The 12,413-nt window shown below is 40.7% G+C and overlaps 1 protein-coding gene and 1 long non-coding RNA gene across 4 annotated transcripts in view; both read left to right on the top strand.

The window, feature by feature from the left end:
• Positions 1–12,413, top strand: part of LOC143122160 (uncharacterized) — an 85,559-nt gene that overhangs the window by 58,698 nt on the left and 14,448 nt on the right. For all 3 annotated transcript variants that reach the window (XM_076282991.1, XM_076282992.1, XM_076282990.1), the window contains one exon: positions 3,886–4,793. In XM_076282991.1, the coding sequence (XP_076139106.1) occupies positions 3,886–4,793 (908 nt within the window). The remainder of the gene's footprint in view (positions 1–3,885; positions 4,794–12,413) is intronic.
• Positions 4,807–5,846, top strand: LOC143122165 (uncharacterized). The gene is made up of 3 exons (XR_012986611.1): positions 4,807–5,177; positions 5,464–5,590; positions 5,758–5,846. It is a non-coding gene; the product is annotated as an uncharacterized LOC143122165 (long non-coding RNA).

The raw sequence follows: 12,413 nt of genomic DNA, 5'->3' as shown, positions 1-12,413 counted from the left end.
ATTAGCTCCGATGAATGAATGTGTGTGATGGTAAATATTTAAAGACCTAATAGTGTTCTTGAGAACTTTCTTCTTCAATCAGAGACCGCTCAAGAAGATACGTCAGCCATGAGTTTCGCTTTGTTTATGTTGTAGCTTTGTCTCATTGGCCTGGGGCGGTTGCTTAAAAAAAAAAGAACACGTCTGGAGGACGGTCAAAGTTGGATTATAGTGACACCATCGAGACAGCTGATGAGGTTGCCCAATCCGTTTAACTTTTTTGGATATGATATTGTGAGCTCTATGTGCGAATTTGGAGGCTGTGTTCTTTCCGTGCATCAATGTAGACAATTTCTTACTATCGCGAACTCTTGTCAGGGGAGGTCATTCATTTTGGGTGTCACCTTTGACTTGAACAGATAGCCTGCTGCCACCCGATGTAGCCTACTATTATTGTTACAGTTTTTGATCAATGCAACTAACAGTATGTGTAAAGCGACGCAATATAAACCGTAGCCTATGCCTATCCCGTCTGTTTTCACAATTTGCGACGGAAGGTTTTGACTGAGCATGTTAACATAAAATAAAAATATCGCGAACTGTTGAGTAAGGGGGTCAGTCGTGTTTGTGACACACAGACAGCCTTGTAGCCTATTTTGCTTAGGCCTCATTTTAACGACAGTAGGTTGTGAGCGTATGTTGACAAAAAATAACCATGCAATTAAAATAGTCAACTTAAAACTTTGCTATTATTAATGTATAGCACAAAACCATAACCAGTAGGCCTACCAGAACCTCGCATATTAGCGTCATGATTTGTGTGCGTCTATTTGGCAAGGCCACTAGCTGTCATGGATGCGTTGCTAAAGTCAAGTCAAGTTTATTTATTTATATAGCGCATTTCATGTCATGTTCATGTTGGCATGTTCAAACACTTGTAAATAGTAATTATTTGAGGTTTAATCTTACCTTTAATAATTTGTATTCTATCCGAATGGGTGCGATGTAGGTATTAAATTTCATCTGAAGTGGTATTAAAAAGGTCTTAAAAAGTCTTAAATTTAGGTCTGACAATTCTGGGGGTACCCTGGAGTTGCACAGTTTTGAAAATTAATGTTAAGGGTTGTTTTAGGACATGTTTGAGTATGCCTGTTGGCAGCCACTCTGAGTAGTGAAAGGCGATTCAAAACGAGTCAGAAAAGTCGAGACAGGACCAATCGTCAAAATTTCGATGTCCACCACTCTAGTTCATCCAAAATAAACCAGAAAAGGGACTCAAAGTGCTAAATACCGGAATTTTCCTTTAAGGGAGAGGTGTGTGTGTGTGAAGGGAGAGGTGTGTGTGTGTGTCAAGGGAGAGGTGTGTGTGTGTTAAGGGAGAGGTGTGTGTGTTAAGGGAGGGATGTGTGTGTGTGTTAAGGGAGAGGTGTGTGTGTGTTAAGGGAGAGATGTGTGTGTGTGTGTTAAGAGAGAGGTGTGTGTGTGTTAAGGGAGAGATGTGTGTGTGTGTTAAGGGAGAGGTGTGTGTGTGTTAAGGGAGAGCCATTTCCTCACCACCTGTACAGTTGTACTGTCCATTTCATGTAGAATCTTCTGTGGAATGTGGACATTTGAAAATAGATGTTGGATTTTGGAAAATGCCATGTCTCGTACTGCTTGCAGCTTGTGGCCAGGTCATTAAGGTGGGGAGGACAGGTGTGGTGTGGCCAGGTCATTAAGGTGAGGAGGACAGGTGTGGTGTGGCCAGGTCATTAAGGTGAGCAGGACAGGTGTGGTGTGGCCAGGTCATTAAGGTGAGCAGGACAGGTGTGGTGTGACCAGGTCATTAAGGTGAGCAGGACAGGTGTGGTGTGGCCAGGTCATTAAGGCGAGGAGGACAGGTGTGGTGTGGCCAGGTCATTAAGGTGAGGAGGACAGGTGTGGTGTGCCCAGGTCATTGAGGTGAGGAGGACAGGTGTGGTGTGGCCAGGTCGTAAAGGGGTCTGACACCCGCAGGTAATCAAAGGTGATTACAGGTGAGAATCAGGTAGCTGAAACACAGGGACGTGCACAGGAATTTTGAGGGGCAGTTGCTCTGACCTGAAAAAAGGGCACCCCCCCAAAAAAAAAAAACTCACAGGCTATATGAAGGACTGAGAATAACAGGGTCTTTATTAAAATATATATACACTTCTATATATATAAATATAAGTAAAACACTGAAATACAGCACTCAATCACCTTAACTAATAACACAGAAAAACAAAACTTGAGTCATGAAAATCACCAACATCAATATCCCTATCAATATCCTATCAAGTCACTGATAGGTTTCTCCAAATGTGGGCTCATCATCTGACCAATTACATATTATTGTTATTGCCATTACCACTAGTGCTATTTATGTTCTGCTCAGGAAAGATCTTTGAAATGATAGCCTATGTTTTTTAGATTACAATTATTTAGCATGTAGCTCTTTAACCCTGTACTTTCTAGCATGGTCCTCTCATCTCATATTTGGTGATCATCACTTGGGCCTACCTGCCCTATGTGCCTCCTCCTGGTCCACATTCATTTTCCTCACATGTTCTGGAGGCTTGTGACTGCTCCTCATCTTAAATGTAATGTAATTTTGAAACATTGCCATTAGTAGGCTAAAATATGAGTCTGATTAATTAATCAATTCGCTTACACAGTGTCATGTCATCTTTATCACAGAAAGTTTCTGTCTCACCTGCTGGTTGGCTTTTTCGCAGCCAACCCAGCAGTGATGTGCTGCCCTTTGCTGCCTCCCTGAATTGTCTCTCCCTTTCCTGAATCCGCCTCTTTTCAGTGGGCATCTTGGCTTCAAACAATACCCAAAATAGTGAATAGGATTTAGGCATTTAACCATTTTGAATAAAATAATTAATGTGATGCATTACTTCCATCATTCATTCTACTTGCTAAAACAAAATGTGAGAAACTAACTATCAGCATACGTTTAGCTTAGTTTGCCTAATGCAGGGGTGGGCAAACATTTTTGCTCAAGGGCCACATTGGGTTTTGAAAATTGGCCGCCGGGCCGCACAGTAGGCTAGTAGCATAATTTTCAAGTTAGTTCTGCTGCAAAGGAGATAACTAAGAGTAGGCCTATAATCTCTATTTAACATGATGTTTTGACATTGTAAACGTTCTCTAAGAGTGAAAAGCAGTTTGCAGTAAAGCTAACCAATGTCGTCTCTGTCACAGGAAAAAAATAGCGAGCAGCCTGATAAGCAAATTAAATGCTCGGCGGGCCGGATGAAAGTGCTTGGTGCGCGGGCCACAGTTTGCCTACCCCAGGCCTAATGCCTACCAAAACTGGCTATGTGCTAACGGGCTGCTTGTCTGCGAGCTATCTGTCTGATTATTTAGGCTAAACGTGGCAAACTCAGCCAGGATTTATGAAGATTTGAATTCATTTCATAAAACTTGATGATGATCGTTCTTTTGTTATACATCACAAACTCACTTTTTCTGACAACGTGGTTTCGCAACAATCTCCTTCTAAGGCCGCTCATGCAGGCTCAGCTCAGGTGCCGGTGAAGCGTACAGCGCTTCAGCCACGTAAACAGAGTTTGCCCTTCCCCTACTGACTTTCACTTTCTGTGCTCGAATGGGAGTGAATGAGGCTTTGCGATTTTTTTTTATCTAGGCCTACGTGAAATTCTGCATCCATTGTAGCCTACGATTTATTTATTTATTTATTTAGTTTCCCCTCGGAAGGGCAACGTGAGTCGAGAAGGCCATATGGACAGTTGCCCGGGCAACCTGAGCAACCCCCCTGTGCACGTCCCTGCTGAAACAAATACAGGAAGCAACAGATACCAGGCCTGTAACTCTGTGCGTGTGTGTGTGTGTTTGTGTGTGCATGTGTGTGTGTGTGTGTGTGTGTGTGTGTTAAAGGGAGGAGCACCACAGTGATGCCCCACAGAGGAGCTGTGAATCCTGTGCTGAAGTTCCAGACTCCAGCCACTGGGTCCTGATGAAGCCTGAAGTCTCCACAGAGAAGAGCGTCTCCACCTACAGCCTGAGCTCTCCTGCAGGGAGCTACGAGTGCCCAGAGTCTGGTCTGCGCTGGACGTGTGCTGGTCCAGTCACCCTGCAGTACTGCTTCATGAACTGGCATGCCTTTGCTGCAGAACTGGCCCACATGCAGTCCAGACCAGCTGGTCCTCTGATGGACATCAGGGTCATGTCAGGAGAGCTGGAGGAGATCCATCTGCCACATTTCCTCTGTTTGGGGGGTTGTGAGGCGTCTGTGCGTGATGCTGTGAGGGTCCTGCATGGGCGAGACAGTGGAGTGTGTGTGGAGGAGTGTGAGCTGACCCGACACCATGCCAGACTTCTCCACCCCTCCTTCTCTCTACTTGGAGTCATCTCCTATTTGAGATCTTGGCTGTTTCCCACGGTCCACTCACTTGTGCTGGTCTATGAGGGCAGCTCGTCACCCCTGTCTTACCGCACCTACCTCCTGCCTGAGGATCCCCATCTGAAGCGGCTGGTGAAGAACGATGAGGACGAGTTGGGCGGTGTTTGGAAGGCAAAACCTCCACCTGTCAGGCCTCTTCAGATGGAGGACTTCTACAGCCTGAGGACTGACCCTCGCTCTAAGGTCAACCCAGAGGAGCTGATGCTGAGGTACAGCGCCACCACCCCCAACTTCTTTGAGGTTTATAAAGCTGCTGCCTCCTTCCACATGGAGCTGTTCAGCTCTGCAGACAGCAGGGGGCAGTGTGTGTGGAGAGCAGAGTTCCAGTCACGTGATGACCAACAGGCCAGGCAGGAAAGGACCAGCAGCTCTCCCCCAGAAGGTACACACACACACACACACACACACACACACCAGTGTTTCCCACAGAATTGGATTCAATTTGTGGCAGTAGAGTCTAATTGAGTGCCTGTCACTTTAAGACGTTTGTGAGGGAACCCTTGCAATAAGCCATTATCACGCTGATACGACGTACTTCCGCATTCATGATTTTTGTGCACTGCCACTTCCGGTGAATCATTCATCTCTCTGGCGTACCCGTGATGGATGAGCCCAAGTTTACTTATACTGCATCCCTGGTAAATTTACCTAAAATAACTTTTTCTGACGTACCATCGACTAACTGAACAACACTGCATCACAGCCCGCTCCAAAGTGGACAAGGGATACAGTTTCTTTTTCGAGAACTTCATCTACGACTATGAAGGTGAGTGGCTAGCTAGCTAACATAACATTACATTAGCTAGGTAGGTTAGCTTATGCTAACGTCAACTCAGATGGTCGTATGGTTATAACGTGTTTAACCTACGTTAAACCCAACTAAAGTAAGATTATTCAGCTTTAAACGAGTCAATGCACCCATTCCATTTATTCTGATAGGAAGAACTTTAGCCTCTGTCAGTGTCAGCTAGCTAACGTCAGCATATGAGCCTTCTTTTGCTAGAATCAACAATCCACAGTATTTATGCATTAATTATAGTTTTGTCCACCAGTGTCCAACATCGTTGACAGGGTGATGGCTGTCAGGTCTAGGTGTATGCAGAGCCGGTTCAGGACTTGGTTGTTAGGGAACCAAAGCCATCAGCGTATGCAAATCAACACTCTATCAAGCATACACAGGTAATGTTAATACTGTAACAATATCATACTGTTGGCTACCATATGATATAGAACACTGCAGTGAGCAATTCTCCAGAAAGACTCTTGACATCAGAATTGAAAACCAAAACAAGCTAAAGAGATGTGTGGATAATTTAACACTTACTGTTTTTAATTTTATGTTTTAGGATCCCTCCCTGACCCGCAAGTCTTGTCTCTTGGAAAAGGACTGAAAAGCCTCAGGCCGCAACCACTAATATCATTAGTGCTGCGTGGCTTGTCTCAACTCACCATGGTCGACTCCAGGTTCGGACCTGTGCCGCGAGGTTCATGATGAAGTGATAAAAGACATGAAAAAGAAGGTGGACCTGTACTTCTTTGGTACATATATGAATGTGTATCTACAGCAGAAAGTGAAATGAACTGAATGAATAAAGGATTTTATTAATTCCCTTTTCTGAGTACATTACTTACTACAGTATTACATATTTACATTATGTACGTTATTACATATTTATTTACATTATTACATATTTATTTACATATTTGCATTATTTACATTATTTTGAATACCTTCATGACAGACTGACTAGAATTTATTATAGATGAATGACTTTTCATTCAATTATGTACATCTATACAATGTTTTCAGTATATAGTTAAATGCATGGGATCGGGGAAACACTACAGGGATGTAGCCTTTTAAATCAAGTGGTCCCTGGAAGTTGGTCATCACACAACAGACGGTCCACAGCTGGTTGACTGTCCCAGACAAGGTTAGAGGGAGAGTGTGTTCCCAGATGCGGTATTCCTTGACCCTGCGTATTGCTGTGAATCTTGTGTAAAAAACACAAAATCTGTGAAAATGCACCCAACCCACTTTCAGCTGTGACAGCTCTTATCAGCTCCTTGACTTGGTCTTCCAATTGCTGTATGCGTGCAACAGCAGCATCCAGTGCACCTGTATGAGATGAGAGAAAAATGAAAACATTTGACCCAGATTGTTTGTGACTTGCATATTGGAAGTAGTTTGGACCTCTAAAGCTACGTGAAATAGCTTTTTATAGCTCAATATTCACCTTTACGTTTAATCAAGTAAGATATAAAATGCAACGTTTGTACTTGGGATGAAGCTTTTAAAATTGTAGTATTAGTCAAATGCTGGGACATCAATAACACTAAACATTTTGTGCCAGTGTTCTGAAAAGCTGACCTACCCACGGTATGACGTACTAATAACCCGTTCTGTGCTTAAACCATAGGTAGCACATCCTGATAGACATTTCTTACCTGTCAGGGTGTGCTATCTATGGTTTAAGCAAAATATAATGAGCAGTAGGGCATTCTGATAGACATTTATATTATCATTTCTACCTAACAGCAGTGGTGGAGGAAGTACTGAAACTCATTACTTAAGTAAAAGTACAAATAAGCAGAGAAATATTTACTCTAGTAAAAACATGAGAGTCTGAAAATTAACGGGGTAGACAAGGGAAACGTCTGGTGGATCGTAATGCCAGTTCTGCTGGTCCAGATTGAACAATAAATGTTGTTGAGAAAGGTACGTAAAGGAACGATGGTGTTGTAGAAAAGTAGTAGAGTAAAAGTACAGATAATTGCTGCAAAATGTAACGAAGTAAAAAAGTCAAACGTATGCACTATAGATTCTACTTAAGTAAAGTACAAATACGTGGAACATTTACTTAAGTAAGCTTAACGTTACACAGTAACGAAGTATACTTCGTTAAATTCCACCACTGCCTAACAGGATGTGCTACCTATGGTTTAAGCATAGTATGGGGTACTGGTAGGTCATCATGAGGAGGTAGGCCAACATTTCAGAACATCGGCAAACACTGACATACCTGGTTTAGGAGCAGAGGCGTAATCATGTTCTGTCATCACCACCTAAGCTGGGACCTCCTCCATCTCTTCCTCACATGGCAGGGGCTGCTCCAGAGGAAGGGCTGGGCAAACGTCATGGCCTAAGCGAGTTGATGCTCTTTTATAAGCGGACTCCCTTCTTGGCAGTCCCCAGTTGTTCCACTGAAAACGGGAGGGCACAACCCGATTTTCAGACGCTTGATGCGACCCCGATTGGTAAAGTTATCCTCGTTAGCCGCCGGATAGCACCTGTAGCGTTAGTGTAGTCTGATTCACTAAAGTGCCGACTACAAACAAACGTGCTACCTTGTTTTATTTTAAAGTTGGGCCATTCATCCCGGCGAACCGCTTTAATTCACTTCTTCCTTAGACTCAATTCAGTCGGGAATCCATGGGTTGGCGTTGTTTGTTCTATGTACAAAGCGGAACAGAGCAGTGACATCTAGCCTTCATTTCAGCCATTGCTGAACTGCGCCGGAAGTGTACGTGCACAAAATTAAAAAATCCCGCCCGTGAAACCCGGAAGCGTGATAATCCCCTATTGTAAAGGGTACTACCAGAGAATGTCTAATAAGGGGAGAACTGCCACTCTCGGAAAACTTCCGGTTTCTAAACTGTTCTGAACTGGTTGCAGTTCCTTCTGTGGTTCCACATGAGGGCGCTCGTCCACGAGTGCAGAATGCATGGAGGTCTATGGAGCTGTACCCCTCAAAATCCACTTTTCTCGGGATATAATTTTTTTCCAAGTAATTTGAATATTGTTTTCGAAAGGGGAGGCAAAGATAATACACTTGGTTGAGTATTATATTTTTTAACGTCACTTAATTGTTCTAAAAAGCCTTTCAAACGTGTCAATGACGTCATTCATTAGCACAATGCTAGCGTGTTATGGGCAACAACGACCCAACCTGTAAGAAATCAAAAGGACATAAGTACTCGTTCATTCAACTTTTGACCTATAACCCATGTTGAAGTTATACAAACTACAATCAAATCTGAGATTTGTCAACGACAATCAGGTGAAAGAGGCAAATTTAGCCGTCTAGCTCCATTGACTCCCATTCATTCTGCACTCATGGCGATCGCCCCCAGTGGAACTCTGGTGGAACTGCAACCAAAATTCGGTACAATGGGACTTAATACGGAGTGGCAAGGCTCTCCGTAGACGGGCTCTGGTTTTTTTTTTTTTTTTTTTTTTTTTTTTTTTTTTATTAAACTTTAGACAAACAAACAAGGCACCGTATAACTTCACAGGACACAACACAACAAAAACAAAATAAAATTAAGACAAGGGGCTTAATTAACAACTAAATTGAAGACAGACAAAAGAGACACTAGGTGCAGGGCTTTTACATCCTTCACAAACATTAAAGATCTATACAAGGAGTTAAACTCATTCTTCCAATGGACTAAGCATGGGATAGTTTTAAAGAAACGACATTTATGGATAAAAAACTTTGTAACTAAAATCAAAACATTCAAAACAAAAGATACATTCCGCTCATCACATATACCAAATCGGATTACTTTCCAAGTTAATGGAGGGGTCTCAAACTTCGATTGAAGCCAGCACCACATATCTTTCCACAAAGTCTGCACAGGATTACATAGGAAAAACAGATGTTCCAAATTTTCTGTTTCTTTTTCACAAAAAGCACAACCGTTCACATCAAAGTTAAATTTTGATCTTAAAAATTCATTTGTTGGGTAGTACTCGTTTATCATTTTAAAGTGCACTTCTTTCATTTTAGGAGGGAGAGGAAATGCAATGTAATGTTTTCTAAACACCTTAACCTCCTCAACCTTTAAGTCTTTCATAATATACTGTCTTTTAACAACATTAGGGTAAAATTCTTTCAATAATATATTTCTTATAATTCTGTTTGTGCATGTACAATCGAATATATCTCTTTCTGCTATATGGAGTTGTCTCATCTCAGGTGATGTCTTAGAATAAAAGCGATCTTCTTTAATCAAAGATTTCAAAGAAACTGGTATAGCTCTAAGGATGTTATTGTACTTCTTTGCTGTACAGTTAATGCTAAATCTCATACAGAAATCTTTATGCTTTAAGACATTTCCACAATCATCCATGAAATGGACAACAGCCCATACCCCTTTTGCTCGCCATTCATCCATATACACAGATTTTTTACAGAGCCTGATATATCTATTATTCCATACCGGTGTGTTGTGTGGTGTAAAGTTATGCTTGTACATTAACTTCCAATAGAGAAGGACCTGCTGGTGGAAAGCAGAAAGTTTGACTGGTAAAGAGCTACATTCAAAATCGCAACGTAACAAAAAATCTATCCCCCCCATTTTCTCAAAGATCCCATTGGGAAGAATAAACCAAAAGGAATCTCTATTATTAACAAAGGATTTTAACCATTTCAGTTTCAAAACACCATTCATCACATCAAAATCAATCACATTGGCTCCCCCCTCTTCATAGGATTTAACCATATCACATTTTCTTATATAATGACACTTATTTCTCCATATAAACTTATAATTAATATTGTTAATAGCTTTGATCATTTTCTGTGAGATGGGTAAGGAAAATGCTGAATATATTAGTCTGGATAGACTGTCCATCTTTGTTAACAAAATTCTTCCAAAGATAGAGATATCCCTTTGGAGCCATCTATTTAGAATTGATTTACATTTATCAATGTTATCTCCTACATTCTTATTGTCAGATATTGTTCTATCTTTACAGATAACAATGCCTAAGTATTTCACTTCACTTTTGATCGCTATATTACATACTGACTGCAGGGGGCACACATGTAGTGGCATTATTTCACATTTATTTAAGTTTAGCTTTAGGCCAGATGCTTTGGAAAATTGACTGATCATTTGTAAGGCTAACGGAAACTGACTTTCATTTTTCAAAAATAAAGTTGTGTCGTCCGCTAACTGACTTATTACTAACTGTTTACCCATTACCATTAATCCCTCAATATAGCTGTTCTTTATGTAAATAGCTAACAACTCTGCAACCATAATAAACAGCAATGGTGAGCAACTGCAACCCTGACGTATACCTCTGTTAACTTCAAATCTAGAACAAGTGCCCTGTCCTAAAGACACAGAGCTATTGATCTTGTTGTACAACATCTCCACAGTATTTATAAACTTTTCTCCAAACCCAAAGCATTTTAAAGTCTTCAGTATGAAATTATGCTCAACTGAATCAAACGCTTTATAAAAATCTAAAAATAAAATATACCCACTCTCTTGAAGCATGTCATTGTAGTCTAGGAGATCCAAAACTAGCCTAACATTATTATGAATTGATCTTCCCTTCAAAAAACCTGATTGAGTCTCACTAATTATATTAGACACGCCTTTCTTTAACCTCGCAGCAATAACCCCTGATAGAATCTTGTAATCTGTATTCAATAAAGTTATTGGTCTTAAATTATCTAAAATTCTTTTATCTTTGCCTGACTTTGGAATAAGTGTAATCAACCCTTGTTTCATGCTTGCCATCAGTTCTTTACTCTCTATACATTCTTTTAAAGCGTTAAACAGTAAACATCTTAGATCTTTCCAAAAGAACTTATAAAAATTAGCAGTGAGCCCATCCGTTCCTGGAGATTTATTTGCAGCCATCTTCATAATAACTGTATCCAATTCCTCAATTCTAACCTCTGCTTCACACAAATCTTTGAAGGAATCCTCAATACATGGGATATGATTCCGGATTTTATCTAAGAAATCATCAGCACCTTCTATTGAATACTCTGATGAGTATAACTTCGAATAAAATGTGAAAACTTCATTTTCTATCCTCTTTACATCTTTGCATTCAATCCCATTTAACATAAGACTTGTTATTGTATTCCTCTGTTGTCTACTTTTCTCCAAGTTACTAAAATATGAGGAATTCTTCTCTCCTGCCTCAATCCATTTGGCTCGTGACCTTATAAAAGCACCTTGGGCTCTCTCAAGATATAAATCATCTAATTTGGTTTGTAACTCCATCAGTTTGTTTTTCTCCTGGCTATTTAGCTCACTCTTGCTACAACACTGAGTAATCTCTTGAAGCAGCTTACATTCATATTCCCTCTTTTTTTTGTTTAAGTCCTTGGAAAAGTTTACCGTAAATTCTCTGATTTTAAATTTAGTAAATTCCCATCTGCATATATTACCTACAATATAATCATTATTTTCAGTTTCTCTTATTATTCCTCTTATCTTATCACAGTAATCTTCATTTTTTAACAAATGGGCATTAAACTTCCAATATCCTTTGTTTCTAAATTCCTTCCTTGTGGGTTCTAATATCAGATCTATAAAGCAATGATCGGTCAGGGGCGCTATGGAGATTTTAGATTGAGAAGTGCACTTCAGGATATTATCGCTCACCATCCAGTAATCTATTCTCGATTTGCATCCGCCATTAGGCTTAAACCATGAATAACTCTCAGCTCTGGGATTAAATACCCGCCAAGCATCCATTAAATTGTTATCTGTCACAAAGCTATTAACCATGTCATTACACTGTAACCTTCCTAAGCGAGGAGGCCACCTATCAACCCATTCATCTGGTGTCATATTCCAGTCACCTCCTACTAAAATATGATCAGTGGGATACAACATTTTCAGTTCTGCTATCACGTTAGTGATGTTCTGCAATAATCTTTTGTTCTGACCATCATTATTGTACCCATACACATTCGTGACAATAAGCAGCAAGCTTTCACTTTTCAACACCACTGTTAACCAGTGCCCCTCTACATCAGCTCTATGTGTTAAAATTTCCCCTGGACATCTGTTAAAGCATATAGCCACACCTCCAGAACGATTAGATCCGTGACTAAAAAGAATCTTATCACCCCATTGATTAGACCAAAAGGGTGCATCAGCAACGGAAGAATGAGTCTCTTGTAGAAACAAACAGTGAGATTTCTGCCCCTTACAGAATAGAAAAAGTGCCTTTCTCTTAACA

Source organism: Alosa pseudoharengus, unplaced genomic scaffold (genome assembly GCF_046254945.1).
Source record: "Alosa pseudoharengus isolate Yale_2024_CS ecotype anadromous, Long Island Sound unplaced genomic scaffold, YU_APseudo_1.1 YU_APseudo_1.1_scf_13, whole genome shotgun sequence".
Taxonomy (NCBI): Eukaryota; Metazoa; Chordata; class Actinopteri; order Clupeiformes; family Clupeidae; genus Alosa; species Alosa pseudoharengus.
The sequence above is the reverse complement of the archived record's forward strand: the minus strand, read 5'-3'. Positions and strand labels throughout refer to the sequence as shown.